The sequence below is a fragment of the Nerophis lumbriciformis genome, linkage group LG28, assembly GCF_033978685.3.
Source record: "Nerophis lumbriciformis linkage group LG28, RoL_Nlum_v2.1, whole genome shotgun sequence".
NCBI classification, from domain to species: Eukaryota; Metazoa; Chordata; class Actinopteri; order Syngnathiformes; family Syngnathidae; genus Nerophis; species Nerophis lumbriciformis.
Genome location: NC_084575.2, coordinates 35,853,614 through 35,873,066, shown reverse-complemented (window position 1 = coordinate 35,873,066; position 19,453 = coordinate 35,853,614). Strand labels below are relative to the sequence as shown.

Below are 19,453 nucleotides of genomic sequence, written 5' to 3'. Positions count from 1 at the left end.
CAGTGTAAAACCAAAAAGCACATCTTTAAAACAAAGCACACATTTGTCATGAATATTGTCCAGGATGAATGCGTAAGCCAAACAAGATTAACGTTTTTTGTGTGTCTGTATGCGGAGTAAAACTATGGAACAAACTGGACTTACAACACAAGCAATGCCAAACTATTCATCCATTTAAACTATTATACAAACATGGGGTCTGGTTCAAATATAGAGATGAGGGTCTTTAATTTGACCTGCTGCTGTACAAAGTCTCAAAGTGTTAACATGTGCTCAATGTTTACTTACCATTATTGTTATTTTGTCTATTACCATTATTGCTATGTTGTCTATTACCATTATTGCTACGTTGTCTATTACCATTATTGCTATGTTGTCTATTACCATTATTGCTATGTTGTCTATTACCATTGTTGGTATATTCATGATTCCTACATTGTTGATACAAATGATTGTTACAGTGTAATAATGATTGTTACCTGTGGTAATGCCACTATGATACAACATGTGTATTATAATCCTTGAACAAAGTAAGAGTGAAAGTCATGTGAATAATCACTGAATGGAGAACTGGTGGTGGGATTAAATAAATGATCTTCTTCCCACTCCCTTTCAGGCAAAACTGGACAATCATGCATTACATACAGGCCCGGCCCTAACCAATCTGGCGCCCTAGGCAAGATTTTAGGTGGCGCCCCCCCACATCGGCAGTGAAGTGTATATACTCACAAGAACCCGAATAGCTTTGTCTTTGACCTTTTTTTTTTTTTACTTACAACTATACCTAATATATAAAGGGGTGGAAAAGTGACTATTACCTGCAGGGCAAACATTAGCTAACCAGAAGGCAATAACAATGTAAACAAAAAACACCTGCTTAAAAGATCTAATACAAACATTTATATGCACGTACAACACTTAGAACTTTTAGCATATCAGTATGTGGAATTAAATGATGGAATGGATTAAGTAAAGAAGTTAAAAATTGTACTGATACGATCCAGTTTAAGAGGTTGTTCAAAATAATAGTGCTTACAGAGTACAAAGAAGAAGAATTATGAGAAATACTTTCAACCTTATTGAAAATAAGATATTCTTCATCTCAGTATGTTAATAATGACTGAATTAATTAATTAATTACATATTACAAAACTGTTGTATACTAATTCATAGATGTTATTTTATTATATAAAAAGGTCAGTAAATGATTCTATATATTTGTAAACGCTTTGAAGTGGGAAAGGGGTAGGATTAAATAAGCTTTGCTTCTTCCTACTCCTTTTCGGGCATGATGTAAAATGAAATGATGTGAAATTGTGTGATGTATTATGATGTAAGTGTGTTCATGTTCCAAATAAACTTAAGAAAGAAAGAAATGTCCCTGAGGAATGTAAAGTGGGAGTACTGTAATTACCTAACGTTACATTATTATTTTCCATGACAATTTAGCCCCCTCCACAATATTAACCCGACGTTAAAACAGAACTAGCTATTTATTGATTAGCAATTGCCGAATCATGCAACATTAGCTTAATGCTAAAAAGCCAGGTTACTATCACATTCTGTAACAGACAAATAATTTCATGTAGGCTAACGTTACCTACCTGCTACTTCTGTCTTTTCTCGTTTCTACTCCTCTTCTTTTCTCTTTTTTCTTCCCTGGGCACCTGACAGTTTTGGCCGTTTTGACATCTTGTGTTGATTTTTTGATGTGGTGACGTCCAAAAAGAGTCATGATACGGGAAGGGAGGGGGCGGGGGGGGGGGGGTGTAATGTTGTAACAAATAATATTTCTATTAAATAGGCTTTACTTTGCATTTTAATTAACGTGGGATTATTTTTTGTATTTAGAAATAATAGTACCAACTTCTTCTTTTTTTTTTTTTTTTTCTCCAACATTTGTGGCACTGGCGTGGCGCCCCCTGATGGACGGCGCCCTTAGCATTTGCCTATATACGGCCTATGCCACGGGCCGGCCCTGATTACATACTATACATGACCTTTTGCACTATATTCATTTATATTATTATGTGTTGTCAAATTTGTACTTTTTTTTATGTCGTTGCCTGAAATAAATACATTTTAAAAAAAGAAGAAGAAGAAAAAAGATAGATTTTAGGCTCTGTGACGTCATTCGTCCGGCAGGGGGAAGCCGAGTTGTTACGTAATCCCGCTTAACCAATCAGCGGGCGGTGTTTGTCGAGGAGGGGCGGGGTCCGTGAGGGGCGGAGCATGTGAATTAAAGCTGGAGGAGCGCAATTGGAAAAGTCAAAGGTGTTGGAGGACTTCTTCTCGGCGGGAGAGGCTCGGATGGAATGCGTCAGGCTCCAGTGAGACCTCCGGGGCTCCTTCCCCCGCGTCCTGCGGGTTTAAAGTGTCAGGCTCCAGAGAGACATCCGGGGCTCCTTCCCCCGCGTCCAGCTGCGGGCTCCAAGTGTCGGTCATATGAGTGCCGCGTCCGGCCCGCCCTTCGCGGTGATGCAGCGGCCACTCGGCAGCAGCAGCAGCGCCTTCAGCATCGACTCTCTGATCGGGGGGCCTCCGCCGCCCGGCCCGGGACACTTGGTGTACAGCGGCTACCCCATGTTCATGCCCTACCGCTCCGTGGTGCTGCAGCCGCCGCCGGCTCTCCCCGCCGGACACCCGCACGCCCACGGCTTCTGCTCCGGCCTGGCGCTCACTTCCACGCTGATGGCCTCGCTCCCCGGGGGCTTCTCGCCCGGCCAGCAGCAGCAGCAGCAGCAGGAGGACGCGGGCCGGAAGCACGCGGAGAGCGCGCTGGCGGGAAAGGAGCGCGGGAACTCCGCCACAGGTAGCAAAGTGGAGATGATGTGATTTTTTTTGTGTGTGTGTTTTAATCAACTTGTGTTGCACTTAATTGTCAGCGCGGGGTCACGTGACTGCCGGCCAGCAGGACGTCGAAGAGGAGTGCGCGCGCAGGGACGACATCTTCTCCATGGACAGCGACGCGGACTACAGCTCGGACGACAACGCGGCCCAGCGGGGGGAGGACGCGGCGGCGGCGCCGCTCGAAGACGCGCCGCACGGCCACGGCTCGGGCGGCGCGGCGTCCGCTTGCCCCGCCACCGGCGCCGGCGGCGGCGGCAAGAACCGGCGGCGGCGCACCGCCTTCACCAGCGAGCAGCTGCTGGAGCTGGAGAAGGAGTTCCACTGCAAGAAGTACCTGTCACTCACCGAGCGCTCGCACATCGCGCATGCGCTCAAGCTCAGCGAGGTGCAGGTCAAGATCTGGTTCCAGAACCGGCGCGCCAAGTGGAAACGCGTGAAAGCCGGCAACGTCAACAACAAGTCCGGGGAGCCGTCGCGGAACCCCAAGATCGTGGTTCCCATCCCGGTGCACGTCAGCCGCTTCGCCATCAGGAGCCAACACCAGCAGCTGGAGCAGAGCCGACCTTAGGCGCAACAGAGCCGACCTTAGGCGCGCGGCCCGTCACCGGAAATCAAACAAACTCTCACTGACTTGATTCGTCCAACAAAAACAGGCCGCGACGCTCAAACGTCAAGAAATGTACATTTTATTCCGTCTCTGATTAAAAAACACATCAGTGACAATTTGAGTTCGAATAATTGTTGACGCAAAACGTCAAAAACACTCAACTTCCGGCCTCGGCCTCGAGCTGTGATGAAGATGAAGATGAAGAAGAGAGCATTTCTAACGAGAACGTCAGGAAATAACGAAAGTTTTTTATTTTTTTTTCTTCTCTTCGGATATGAAATGTTTGCTTTCGTTTTGCCTTCTTCGAGTCCACACGTGCTGCTAGTTTCATTTCATTCAAGTTTCAAATAATTAATTATGTGTCAATTAAACACTCAAACAGACGCGAACTCTCTTTTTCTTTATTCACTTTCAACATTTAAAATCTTCTTTCGAGACCTCCAAATTTAACGAATAATTAAAATTAACGAATATTATTACATGAAAGTCAGTACATTTTAGGACAAATAATCAAACTAATTGTAAATGTTTATTTTGTTCGATAATGCTTGTCAAAAATATAAATGTCGGCCCCTTATTTCTGTCTGTATTTATTATTGTCATTTTGTCTGAATACAGTTAAATAACGAATAAAGAGTAAATAATTAATGTTAGCAAAATATAAATAAAAAATATATATTTTAGCAAACATACATCCGGGTAATAATTAAGATTTAACTTCCGGTCGTCTCGTAAATTAAAATTTAAATTCCGGATGTGACCAAAAGCTGCAAAATGACCCGTTTGGCTTGAAAAGAGCTCACCTGAGGAAGGAGCGCTGAAGTGAAAGTTATTTCTGCTTTTAGTCAGGTGCGGAAGTGACTTTTTTTCATTTATTTTTGAATTGAACAACAAACATTTATAATTCACACAAAAGTCAAAGCGAAAAAGAAAACGAAAGCAAATACAAATATAAAGTATTAAATATGAAGAAAAAAAAGGGCTAACTAAATCACTTTAAATGTTTTTAACAAAGATATCGATTTAAGGGCTTTTGTACTTTTAATCCTCCAACATTTAATTGATCATTTTTTTGCGTTTTAGTTTGTCACGTGTCATTCAGAGTGAAATGCCGCGTTCAAGGACACTGGAACACTTTAAAGCTTCAATTTGCAACCGTGGAAAATTCCACGATTTCAACCAAATTTAAACAAAATAATTTAAAGTGTCTACATTTTTTAGGCCTAACAATTAATTGCAGTAACGTCAGTGTGCTTATTTGTAAATTAAAGGCTGAATGTCTCCTAAAACATAATATAATTAAGTGTTCAGATTTTTTTTTTTTACTAAAATGCAAATAATAATCTACTTCATCAATTAGATGCTATTTATCAGCACGACATTTGGACTTCAATTTAAGTTTCATTGACACCAATAGAGGAACACAATTAAATGTTTATCTAGTAAGTGTTACTGTACATCCTAATAGATCTTTTTTTGGTGCAACTTGTATTGAAGTCAGGAGGTCAGAGGAGGCTGATGAATGAAAGTCATCCTCTAAAAGAACACCACCTGCCCGCCGTATAAACATACATTTAGTCAAGTTCCCTAAACTATTTAATATGGGTGACAAGTCATTTAGTGTTAAATCTGACAAAGTATTTAATGAATACTGAAATAGTTTGTTTTTCAATAAGCTGAGGTGCAATACAAAATAAGCTGGAAGTTAAAATAAATAAAAAGGGCCCCAGCGTGGACACCCCTGACCCCGGGGTCAATTCATTTAATCACACATGTTGAAAGATACTGTGATGGAATAAATAAACACACAAAATGTTTCTTTTATGAAGCATCATTCTTTATTGAAAAGAGACACGTTACCTTAGAAGACTCTGTATTATCTTACTGTACATCCAACTAAATAATAAAGATAATACTAATAATTAGAAGCACAACATCAATACGTGTCTCAATCAGAATAGGAAAACATGGATGGATTTTTACATAACGCACGTACAGTATGAGGGGTCCTGGATGCTGGACCACGCAGCAAATAATTCAATGGAGGGAAAAAAAACATACTTTTTATATGTGTGGCAACGTAGAAATAGCACAAGTCTGCATTTCAATTGAAATAGGCGCACACAAGTCAGAGCAGGGGGGTTCAACTAAGAAGTTGTGTATATTACATCTTAAATTACACCTTTTTACTCTTTATTTTTTACGATAAAAAACATGTTGTTGTAATGGTATTTAAAGAAGGAGTCGTTGGCCAATTAAAAAAAAAAAGCTACATGCTCCAAATGGCCCCCAGGCCACACTTTGGACACCCCCCCTTATTCACTAATATCAACATGTAAAAGCTGCAGAAGCCAATACAGCTAAATAATAAAGCTACGTGAATTTAGTGCATTTCTGTCATAAATTAAACAGTTGTAAAAAAACACAAAATAAAATCATATTTGTAGAGATCATGTGGACAAGTTGAGAGTGATGAAGGAGTGCGAGGAAAGAGGAAAAACAGAACGTTCAGTCAGATCTACGAGATATGGAGGACTATTTAGCAACCCAAAGTGTCCACTAAAACAATTCCACCATTCAAACAAGTCTCGTGAGACATTTTGAACCTAAAGTAGAAGCGCATGAATAAATAACAATAATATTAGTTTGCAGGTTGGAAGTTGTGGATAAATGAGAGCAACCTTCACGGGGGTTGTCAGCACAAAACTAAGTATTTACAGAGAAAGAGACAAAAGTCCTTCCTCGTGTAGCAGAAGACTTCCTCGTTCGAAAACACTTGAAGATACAATTTCCCTTTTGATTTCACCAGGACGTAAAGAAGGATATTCATGTGAAATGTGCAGACAGTTCAGTCCTGCCAGGCTTTCTGAGGCCACGTCCGCACCAACACCACATATTCTCCAACCAACTGAAATTGAAGGAACACATAAAAACATTCACCAGCACCGGGAAATCAATAACTTCATTATTGTTCTTAAATAAGCTTTAAATCATGGCTGTCCTCACTTTTTGAGGTACAAAAAAAAAAACAATAGACTGGACCACTTTGATATTCTTCACTACGCTGAAACCTTTCCATGCACAGTACAGTACAGTATGGTACGGTACAGGCCGACATGTTTGGACACACCTTCTCTTTTCTTTATTTTCATGACTATTTACATTGTAGATTGCCACATCAAAACTATGAATGAACACATGTGGAGTTAAAAGGTGAAATAACTGAAAACATATTCTAGTTTCTTCAAAATAGCCACCCTTTGCTCTGATTACTGCTTTGCACACTCTTGGCATTCTCTCCACGAGCTTCAAGAGGTAGTCACCTGAAATGGTTTTCACTTCACAGGTGTGCTTGAAGCTCATGGAGAGAATGCCAAGACTGCGCAAAGCAGTAATAAGAGGGTGGCTATTTTGAAGGAACTAGAATATAAAACATGTTTTCAGTTATTTTGTTATTAAGTTCATAACTCCACATGTGTTCATTCACAGTTTTTGATCTGACAATCTACAATGTAAATACCGTATTTTTCGGACTATAAGTGGCAGTTTTTTTCATAGTTTGGTGCGACTTATACTCAGGAGCGACTTATGTGTGAAATTATTAGCGTAAAATATCCAATAATATTATTGATCTCATTCACGTAAGAGACTAGACGTATAAGATTTCATGGGATTTAGCGATTAGGAGTGACAGATTGTATAGCATGTTCTATATGTTATAGTTATTTGAATGACTCTTACCATAATATGTTACGTTAACATACCAGTTGGTTATTTATGCCTCATATAACGTACACTTATTCAGCCTGTTGTTCACTATTCTTCATTTATTTGAAATTGCCTTTCAAATGTCTATTCTTGCTGTTGGCTTTTATCAAATACATTTCCCCCAAAAATGCGACTTATACTCCAGTGCGACTTATATATGTTTATTTCATTCTTTATTATGCATTTTCGGCCAATGGGACTTATACTCCAGTGCGACTTATATATGTTTTTTCCCTTCTTTATTATGCATTTTCGGCCGGTGCGACTTATACTCCGAAAAATACGGTAGTCATGAAAATAAAGATTGAATTAAGAGAAGATGTCAGTCAACATATTCTTGACTCCAGCTGTCACAGCAATTTAGTGTAATAGCTACTAAGATAATAATATCAATGTTATTTCTTTAATAAAAACAAAAAATGTGCGAGGACTTGAAATAAAGAGAATGTTTCTACGGACTCAAACACTGAACTGGAGGACGAAACGCATCAGAAAATACGTTTTTAAAATATTGGTATTGTGTTGGTGCAGACTTAGCCTGTGCCAGTTAGCATCAGGTCAATATTGCACATGTACTGATGGTGGGGGGGGGGGGCGTGGCCTGCAGTCCTGTTCTAGCACGTCGCTCCGTGTCCCTGATTGACTAACTTCATCTTTCACATGTTTGTCATATTTAACACGGGCGTGAAAGTCACATGACCTGCTCAACAATAAAGAAGAAGAAGAAGAAGCACAGTGTGTGTTGCACAGGAAGTGATATGTTTTGGCGGGAAAGTGACATTGCCTGAGAACCAACTGGTCTTGTAGTGTGAAATGTGAAAGTGAGCTAGCATGCACTCTTGTCACCTGGTCCCAGGTCAGGTGTGCACTCTTGTCACCTGGTCCCAGGTCAGGTGTGCACTCTTGTCACCTGGTCCCAGGTCAGGTGTGCACTCTTGTCACCTGGTCCCAGGTCAGGTGTGCACTCTTGTCACCTGGTCCCAGCAGTCTGACAGGTAAGAAGTAAGTCAAATAAAGGCGGAGCTCCCTGCGCTGCTGCAGCTGTTGTTGCGGTTGGTGTTGCGGCGTGACAAGTTGGGCGTGGCCATGAGCGGGTAGCGTTCGTCGGGACAGCCGTACTGCGCCAACATGTCCACACACTCCTGGCTGTTGGCCTGCCGAGCGTACGCCATGGCGCTGTTGCCGTGGGCGTCCCTCGCCATCAGGTCCACGCCGTACTGCAGGAGAGGAGAGAGAGAGTTAGGGCGCCGACCTTTCAAAATAAAACCCCTTGAACGGAAAAGCGGCCTCCCACCCAGATCAGAAGCTGCGTGACGACCACGTTGCCTTTGCGGCAGCCCAGGTGGAGCGCGTTGCGTCCGTCGCCCTCGCCGCACGTCTCGTTCACCTGCTGCCGGGAGCCGTGGGCGAGCAGCAGCACCACGCCGCGTAGGTCCTCTTCCACCGTGGCACGCAGCAGCTGCTGGCCCAGCGACAGCTCCGTGCACGGCAGCGACGCCAGGAAGAGACGCTGCTCGTACTTGGCCCGGATCCAGCGCTCACGTTCCTCCCTGCCGGGCGAGAGAGAGAGAGAGAGAGAGAGAGAGAGAGAGAGAGAGAGAGAGAGAGAGAGAGAGAGAGAGAGAGAGAGAGAGAGAGAGAGAGAGAGAGAGAGAGAGAGAGAGAGAGAGAGAGAGAGAGAGAGAGAGAGAGATGTCAAATAAGATGCATTGAAGGTTCAATTCCATTGCAGTGTCATTAGCATTCTTATTTGGGGGGGGTACATAACATCCCTTGTGTGTGAGTGTGTGTGTGTGTCTGTTCTACTTAGGGCTGCAGCTAACGATTATTTTTCTATCGATTAATCTATAGATTATTTTTTCGATTAATCGGTTAATCTATAGATTATTTTTTCGATTAATCTATAGATTATTTTTCCTTTTACCGATTATTTTTTTTTATTTAAAATGAAGAGGAAAAAATAAATGTAGGCCAGTTTTTTCAAAAGGCATGGCTTTTATTTACAAAAAAAAAAGTATGGCCACTCAGTCAACATTGACAACAACATGACAAAATATTCTGTAACAATGTAAACATTTAAAACTTTTAACATTTAACAAAATTAAAAGTAGCTTATTTGCTTTTTAATGTGCAAATATAAAAGTAAACATCCAGTGCAAATCTTAATATTCTGGAATAGTATAAGCATTTCAAAAGTAAAAGTATTGCTTATTTTGCTTTAAAATGTGCAAAAATAAAGATAAACATCCAATACAAAAAAGTGCAAAACGGAAATATTCTGTAAACATTTCAACAAAAGTAAAAGTATTGCTTATTTGCTAAAATGTGCAAAAATAAAGCTAAACATCCAATACAAAAAAGTGTACAGTGTAAACATTTCAACAAAAGTAAAAGTATTGCTTATTTTGCTTAATAACACAACAATGATAGTATGATTAAAGTGAAAGTTAATTGTTGGTTTGTACATAGTATATGTAACTGTTAATGTTGTAAAAGGTATTTGCACAACTAATTAACGTTAGCGTTTGTGACACGTCTTGTGCCGTGGGGTTCTTTCAGGACCGACAGACTGAACGCCAGACGGCTTTGCCAGGTTTACAATCTTTTAATTTTACACAAAGTCTTTTCTCTTCCAACTGCGCGGATCGCGCACCTGGGCACGAATGCGGCGTCGCTCCCGGCGCGCCCCGCCTCGCCGCTCGCTCGCCGCCGCCGCCTCTCCACAGCGTTAAAGAGGAGCGCGTCTTTGTAAACACTGAACAGGCACGCCAAACGCGCCTCTCAGAGCGAAACGGTGCTTTAGTTTATGAATTTACAACGCAGATACAAATGACACATTCATGTTTTTGTGTAATGATGACAACGTATACGCACGCGGACGATTGACTTGTTGATGGTGATGGCAAGAACGCTGTCGGGGGTTTTCTTTTCAAATGTTCGTTCATAGCCGTTGTGCTGCTATGATAGGCCATTTCCGCTCGACACAGTGTGCATACAACAACATTATTAGGCCGTTTATTGAAATACTCCCACACTTTTGACGACTTTTGGCGTGCTTTTTTCCCCTCGCTCGCATCGTCTGCTTTGCGCTCCGCCATGACAGTAGTGTGACGTAAATATGCGACGCGCCGACGCACAAAAACGGCGTCGACGTATTTACGTAACCGATGACGTCGACGCGTCGTTTCAGCCTTAGTTCTACTTAATGGGGACATGGCTCTGTTTCCACAGTCACCTCTGACGGCATGGGGACAAAACAACTGGTCCCCTAAAGGGAAACCTTTTTAAATGATAGTCAGATCCAATGTGAAGATGTCAAAGTCATTTTGAGTGTGAGACATTTGCATCATGTCATATTTCATTTCAACTTTTTTTAAATGGTCCTCAGTAGTCACGTACAAATGTGTGTGAATGATGCAGAATGATTTCAATGTGGTCCCCATGAAGCATATCAAGTCTTTTTCCCAGTAAGAAGATGACTTCATCAATGCAGAGAATTAAAGACGTGTGTGAGCTAACTGGCCAGAGGACATTTCACACACTTTCACCTTTTTATGTCTCCACAACCTGTAGAAAGGTGTGGTCACCACAAGTCATGAACACACACTTTACTTGCTCCCCATTCCAAATAACCTGTGTGTGTGTGTGTGTGTGTGTGAGTGTGTGTTTATGTGTGTGTGTGTGTGCTCAAAGGGGTCCCAGTCTCTTCTAGGGGAAACCCAAGGCCACTGCATCCAAGAAGTGTATGTCTTCCCCAACTTCTTTGTTGCCATGTGTGTGTGTGTGTGTGTGTGTGTGTGTGTGTGTGTGTGTGTGTGTGTGTGTGTGTGTGTGTACACAGTGACTTCATCATCACTAACTAACGAGTCTTGAAAACACAGCTCACGACAGTGGAGAGGCTAATTGCACTAATTAACCACAAGAAGTGTGTGTGTGTGTGTGTGTGTGTGTGTGTTGTGAATGCACAGCCTCATATTTCTGTGTGCTAATGTGTGTCTCTTTTCACATCCCATTAGGCACAGCGCTGTTTTCCCGCACTGAGGCATGCTGGGTAGATAATTAAACATGAGTATGGGTGAGAAGGCGCACACACACACACACACACACACACACCCACACACACACACACACACACACACACACACACACACACCCACACACACACACACACACACACACACACACGGGGATAGGCCCAGAGGGGTAAAATGTGTGTGTAATTTAATTTAAATGAATGATAAAAATACTGTACAACACCCAGGAGACACAAACACCCACTTTATGAATTTACAGCATTTTTACAATATCTCTTCTTTATTATTTTCTATTGTTTACTATTTATTAAGTATCTCTCAGCTTGATGGCTCAGCAAGCAGACAGTTTGTAGTTACACACACATTACACACACATTACACACACATTGCTTTTTCACATTTCTTTTCTCAGTGCCCACTTTGTGTGTATGTGTGTGTGTGTGCGAGTGTGAGTGTGTAAACGTTGTTCCTTAGTGCAGGTATGTTTACCTGCACGCAGCACAGTTTCCTGTCTAAACTCAAAGGTCATTTGTCTGCTCCCTCAGGGTCAAGAGGTCATCCATCCTTGACCTCCAACACACACACACACACACACACACACACACACACACACACACACACACACACACACACACACACACACACACACACACACACACACACACACACACACACACACACACACACACACACACACACACACACACACACACACACACACACACACACACTGGTCATCACAGCGAGCTAATTAGCATAATTACACACTAAATTGATGTCATTCTGCTTGAACTGATTTTGGGGAGATAATAGCAACTCCAGATGTGGAAAAGAAGTTTGGTGATTGAAATCATTTATTAGCTTATTTCTCACTTGCTTGATCAATTCTATAAACTACATCAAATATTGATTTGTAGCAGTCAGTCAGAACTTGTATGGATCAAATAGGAACTTCTATAATTCACTTCAATTCTTTTTCCCATGGAAGAAAAGAAAGAATATTTCCTTGAAGAAAACTGAATTCCAATAATTCATTTTATAATTACTGGCTGTGCATCACAATCACAATCACATCACAATCACGTCACAATCACAATCACATCACATCACAATCACATCACAATCACATCACAATCACATCACAATCACATCACATCACAATCACAATCACATCACAATCACATCACATCACATCCACATCACAATCACATCACATCACATCACATCACAATCACAATCACATCACATCACAATCACATCACAATCACATCACATCACATCACAATCACATCACAATCACATCACATCACAATCACATCACAATCACATCACATCACAATCACATCACAATCACAATCACATCACATCACAATCACATCACAATCACATCACATCACAATCACATCACAATCACATCACATCACAATCACATCACAATCACAATCACATCACATCACAATCACATCACAATCACATCACATCACAATCACATCACAATCACATCACATCACAATCACATCACATCACATCACAATCACATCACAATCACATTACATCACAATCACATCATAATCACATCACATCACAATCACATCACAATCACATCACATAATCACATCACAATCACAATCACATCACAATCACATCACATCACAATCACATCACAATCACATCACAATCACATCACATCACAATCACATCACAATCACATCACATCACAATCACAATCACATCACAATCACATCACATCACAATCACATCACAATCACATCACAATCACATCACATCACATAACAATCACATCACAATCACATCACATCACAATCACAATCACATCCCAATCACATCACAACCACAATCACATCCACATCACAATCACATCACAATCACATCACATCACAATCACATCACATCACAATCACATCACATCACAATCACATCACATCACAATCACATCACATCACAATCACATCACATCACAATCACATCACATCACAATCACATCACATCACATCATAATCACAATCACATCACAATCACATCACATCACAATCACAATCACATCACATCACAATCACATCACAATCACATCACATCACATCACAATCACATCACATCACAATCACATCACATCACAATCACATCACATCACAATCACATCACATCACAATCACATCACATCACAATCACATCACATCACAATCACATCACATCACAATCACATCACAATCACATCACAATCACATCACATCACATCACAATCACATCACATCACAATCACATCACAATCACAATCACATCACAATCACATCACATCACATCACATCATAATCACAATCACATCACAATCAATAGTGTAGAGTGCAAGTAAGTACACAAAAAGTGTGTCAGAGAAACAACACACATGGCTGACGACTAGTTGTGTCTGCACACTCTGGGAGGTCCAGACAAACAAGTCAAGAGAAACTAGCCCCCTAAAAGCCATTAGACAAAGCAGGAAGTAAGACAAGAGTACATTTTGAAGAAGCTTTTGAGCGGTAGAGAGAAAGCATTTCATACTGGATACTATTGGAAGCATACTGGATACTATTGGAAGCATACTGGATACTATTGGAAGCATACTGGATACTATTGGAAGCATACTGGATACTATTGGAAGGATACTGGATACTATTGGAAGCATACTGGATACTATTGGAAACATACTGGATACTATTGGAAACATACTGGATACTATTGGAAGCATACTGGATACTATTGGAAGCATACTGGATACTATTGGAAGCATACTGGATACTATTGGAAGCATACTGGATACTATTGGAAGCATACTGGATACTATTGGAAGCATAGTAGATACTATTGGAAGCATACTGGATACTATTGGAAGCATACTGGATACTATTGGAAGCATACTGGATACTATTGGAAGCATACTGGATACTATTGGAAGCATACTGGATACTATTGGAAGCATACTGGATACTATTGGAAGCATACTGGATACTATTGGAAGCATACTGGATACTATTGGAAGCATAGTAGATACTATTGGAAGCATACTGGATACTATTGGAAGCATACTGGATACTATTGGAAGCATACTGGATACTATTGGAAGCATAGTAGATACTATTGGAAGCATACTGGATACTATTGGAAGCATACTGGATACTATTGGAAGCATACTGGATACTATTGGAAGCATACTGGATACTATTGGAAGCATACTGGATACTATTGGAAGCATACTGGATACTATTGGAAGCATACTGGATACTATTGGAAGCATACTGGATACTATTGGAAGCATACTGGATACTATTGGAAGCATACTGGATACTATTGGAAGCATACTGGATACTATTGGAAGCATACATTCCTGTAGAAGCAGTGAGTAAAAACATACAGACTGCTTAACATTATATTGTAACTAAACGATCCTGATTTCACAAACACATTAGTCTTACTTGTTTTTCTTCAGATAGGCTAAATTAAATGATACCTAACCTTAGTTGCTAAACTTTTTCAAATTGCTATCGCTAGCCAACAAACATAACTACTTTTACTCTCCTTGGATCTCAGGGACTGGATTGTTTGCTTTGTCTTAGAAGACGTTTCACTTCTTCCGTTCAGACGAGATCTGATCAATCTTAGTCTGCGAGCATGAACTGATGAAGACTACTTGGATGAGAAAACATCTTCTAAGACAAAGCAGTCCAGTTGCGATGGATTGAATGCCCTGAGAAGAACTAGTTTTACTCTCATCTGCAGTTCTTTACTGCCGCACTGCAATCACCAATTACATCCATGTTTTATAGCTTTTTCAATGTTTCTTATCCAAACACTTAATTGAGATAATGTTGAGTACACTGGCTAGTAGAGATGCGCGGTTTGCGGACACAACCGCGGAGTCCGCGGATAATCCGCGGGTCGGGCGGGTGACATGACGAAAAAAATAGATTTTAAATAGATGCGGGTGGGTTGCAGTTGAACCATTTCGGAAATATATATACATAGTTAAATGTTGTTACCCACATATGAAAAACGTATAGATTTTATCGGTCCTTTAGGTGGAGCTGAAAAAGATAAGGATTGACTTCACAGAATGGGAGGAGGATACACCTGTGCTTGTTGATGAAGTAGAGGATTATTCCTCTACAAACTTGCATCTCGACGGATCAGCAGAGGAAAATCTACTTTCCTTTTGGGGGAAACAAGGACAATCATTCCCACGACTACAACACCTTGCCAAGAGAATCCTATGCGTCCCAGCAACAAGTGGCGCAAGTGAGCGCTCCTTCTGCGCAGCAGGGCGCATTTTAGAGGCCAGGCGCGCTTGCATGAATCCTGGCACTGTAGATGCCATTTTATTCCTGCATAGTGCTAACAAAAAAAAAAGTAAGTAGACATACGGTTGTATATATGGGGCGGTATAGCTCGGTTGGTAGAGTGGCCGTGCCAGCAACTTGAGGGTTCCAGGTTCGATCCCCGCTTCCGCCATCCTAGTCACTGCCGTTGTGTCCTTGGGCAAGACACTTTACCCACCTGCTCCCAGTGCCACCCACACTGGTTTAAATGTAACTTAGATATTGGGTTTCACTATGTAAAAGTGCTTTGAGTCACTAGAGAAAAGCGCTATATAAATACAATTCACTTCACTTCATATGTTAAAGGAATTAGTCTACGTTACCTATAGGCTATACCAAATAAGCCCATGTCTAACCTATATTGAGTTCGGTCAGCTGAATAATTTTGATGGTTACGTGTTGTTTGGGCGCACTACAATGCAAAGGAATTAAGGCAATTGCGTTGTTTATTGTGGTTTTTTTCTATTGGAGATATACTACTATGTGTGAATAATTATTTGGCCTCGCTTTCAAGTGAAGCGCATCTCCGATTGGCGACAATGTAAGGATATTTAGCCTGCTTTGTTTGTCGCGACCGTCTATTGTCATTATAATTCAAGTTTGATGATAAAGTGCAGTCTGATGGGTTTGATTTCCCCCCTTCAGCTATTTGCCTTGGCCAATAAGTTGCAGGTAATTTGTTATTATTATTATTTATTTAATCATTTTTTGTTTAAATAGAGATGACATACATATGTTATTGTATAATTTAAGTTTGTGCGCGTGATTGACAGCCTAAGGCTTATGAGGCACATTTTTTTTAATTTTTTTTTATTTCAACTTAAAAACGTATGAGCCTATGCCTACAACATAGGCTATGTGTTCATCTTTATTTTCCTGCCTGTCGTTGACAATGGAGATTGTCTGATATTTTGTCATGGCTGCAGATCAATCAATAAAGGTTCATCTTTGTCGCAAAATTGTTCACTGTTTCACTGTGCACCCCGCCCTCGTCCCTATTTGAGCATTATAACGTTAACAAGTTAATATTCATTGAAATAAATTCAGAAAAAAATGTTTACCTAACGAAAATATAGGCCTAGTCTTTCTAAAACATTTTTTTAACTTCTTAAAAGCCTCGTTCTGCTTGCTGCAACTGCGCACACAAAGTGTGAGGAACGATTGGGGCATTGGCAACAACAGTCAACACTTTCTTAATGGAAATGACAATAATATTATAATAATGATAAATAATATTATCACACATTGAATGTCTCTGCTGCATTGGATCAGTCTCCTTTCTTTAACAGGCAAAAGCTTTATAACCGCACTAATATGCTTGCATCGTCTATATTAGATATATAACAACTGGCGGATGGCGGGCGGGTGTGGTTTTAATAAAATGTTGGTTGGGTGGATGGCGGATGGATGACGACTTTTGTGATGCGGTTGCGGATGAAATAACTGCCTATCCGCGCATCTCTACTGGCTAGTAACAAATAGTTCCTGCAGACATTGTATGTTTCATACGTTTTCACTTCTGGCTATTCCGATCTTGTACTTTGGTCATGGCGTCTTCTCTTCACTTTGAGTCGTGCATTGGAAGAGTCACATGACTGCTGCTTATGGACTTCATGAGTTGAAGTCCAGCACAAAGCGGACGAGGGCCTTTTTTTTTTGTGCTACCATGGCTTCTTCTCTATCGAGTACCGTATGTATAAAGAACTTGCTGTGAACAGATTCTGATTAAATTGAACATGTTGCCATTGAAAAATGTATGTACTTCATTTATTAAATCATGAAATAAATCTAATAATAAAATAAATAATAAAAAGCTCCTCGGTGGCAAGGCCCCAGGGGTAGATGAGATCCGCCCGGAGTTCCTTAAGGCTCTGGATGTTGTGGGGCTGTCTTGGTTGACAAGACTCTGCAGCATCGCGTGGACATCGGGGGCGGTACATCTGGATTGGCAGACTTGGGTGGTGGTTCCTCTCTTTAAGAAGGGGAACCGGAGGGTGTGTTCCAACTATCGTGGGATCACACTCCTCAGCCTTCCCGGTAAGGTCTATTCGGGTGTACTGGAGAGGAGGCTACGCCGGATAGTCGAACCTCGGATTCAGGAGGAACAGTGTGGTTTTCGTCCTGGTCGTGGAACTGTGGACCAGCTCTATACTCTCGGCAGGGTCCTTGAGGGTGCATGGGAGTTTGCCCAACCAGTCTACATGTGTTTTGTGGACTTGGAGAAGGCATTCGACCGTGTCCCTCGGGAAGTCCTGTGGGGAGTGCTCAGAGAGTATGGGGTATCGGACTGTCTGATTGTGGCAGTCCGCTCCCTGTATGATCAGTGTCAGAGCTTGGTCCGCATTGCCGGCAGTAAGTCGGACACGTTTCCAGTGAGGGTTGGACTCCGCCAAGGCTGCCCTTTGTCACCGATCCTGTTCATAACTTTTATGGACAGAATTTCTAGGCGCAGTCAAGGCGTTGAGGGGATCTGGTTTGGTGGCTGCAGGATTAGGTCTCTGCTTTTTGCAGATGATGTGGTCCTGATGGCTTCATCTGGCCAGGATCTTCAGCTCTCACTGGATCGGTTCTCAGCCGAGTGTGAAGCGACTGGGATGAGAATCAGCACCTCCAAGTCTGAGTCCATGGTTCTCGCCCGGAAAAGGGTGGAGTGCCATCTGCGGGTTGGGGAGGAGATCTTGCCCCAAGTGGAGGAGTTCAAGTACCTCGGAGTCTTGTTCACGAGTGAGTGAAGAGTGGATCGTGAGATTGACAGGCGGATCGGTGCGGCGTCTTCAGTAATGCGGACGCTGTATCGATCTGTTGTGGTGAAGAAGGAGCTGAGCCGGAAGGCAAAGCTCTCAATTTACCGGTCGATCTACGTTCCCATCCTCACCTATGGTCATGAGCTTTGGGTTATGACCGAAAGGACAAGATCACGGGTACAAGCGGCAGAAATGAGTTTCCTCCGCCGGGTGGCGGGGCTCTCCCTTAGAGATAGGGTGAGAAGCTCTGCCATCCGGGGGGAGCTCAAAGTAAAGCCGCTGCTCCTCCACATGGAGAGGAGCCAGATGAGGTGGTTCGGGCATCTGGTCAGGATGCCACCCGAACGCCTCCCTAGGGAGGTGTTTAGGGCACGTCCGACCGGTAGGAGGCCGCGGGGAAGACCCAGGACACGTTGGGAAGACTATGTCTCCCGGCTGGCCTGGGAACGCCTCGGGGTCCCACAGGAAGAGCTGGACGAAGTGGCTGGGGAGAGGGAAGTCTGGGCTTCCCTGCTTAGGCTGCTGCCCCCGCGACCCGACCTCGGATAAGCGGAAGAAGATGGATGGATGGATGGATGGATGAAATAAATCTCGCCAGACAAGTAAGTAAGCTCTCTACTAAATGTCACCGCTAGTTCATTCCTGCATCCACTGAAGGTTTCTATTGGGAAAGACACTTGTACTCTAACTGCTTTTATTCTATCCAAGTAAAAGCCTTACACGTATCAACACAACATAAAAGCCTTACACGTATCAACACAACATAAAAGCCTTACACGTATCAACACAACATAAGGGTGCCACCGGAAAAAAGCTACAACCTGAGATGAACGAGCTAACGGTTTTCTGTACAATGCGATCATTAATTACAGTCTGGGTGGTGTGTGTGTGTGTGTGTGTGTGTGTGTGTGTGTGTGTGTGTGTGTGTGTCAGAGGTAATGAGCGGTATGAAACAGGGTTAAGAGTGACATGGTGTCAGTGGCTCCTCTTCTGGCCTAATTAGCCCTCTAATTAATAGATTAATAGATGGATAAGAGCATCAGCTAACTGCCGAGCTAATGTGCAGTCAAGATGAATCAC

General features: G+C 42.0%; 2 protein-coding genes across 7 annotated transcripts in view; one reads left to right on the top strand and one right to left on the bottom strand.

Annotated features, from left to right (window-relative positions):
• Positions 1–2,288: 2,288 nt before the first annotated feature.
• gbx2 (gastrulation brain homeobox 2) lies at positions 2,289–3,831 on the top strand. The gene is made up of 2 exons (XM_061923497.2): positions 2,289–2,812; positions 2,886–3,831. The coding sequence occupies exons 1-2, from the start codon at positions 2,446–2,448 to the stop codon at positions 3,416–3,418; spliced, it is 900 nt and encodes a 299-aa protein (XP_061779481.1). The 5' UTR covers positions 2,289–2,445; the 3' UTR covers positions 3,419–3,831.
• Positions 3,832–7,421: 3,590 nt separating this feature from the next.
• Positions 7,422–19,453, bottom strand: part of agap1 (ArfGAP with GTPase domain, ankyrin repeat and PH domain 1) — a 229,765-nt gene continuing 217,733 nt past the window's right edge. For all 6 annotated transcript variants that reach the window (XM_061924155.2, XM_061924154.2, XM_061924157.2 and 3 more), the window contains 2 exons: positions 8,520–8,775; positions 7,422–8,442 (listed from right to left, as the gene is read on the bottom strand). In XM_061924155.2, the coding sequence (XP_061780139.1) occupies positions 8,233–8,442; positions 8,520–8,775 (466 nt within the window). In that variant the 3' untranslated portion in view covers positions 7,422–8,232. The remainder of the gene's footprint in view (positions 8,443–8,519; positions 8,776–19,453) is intronic.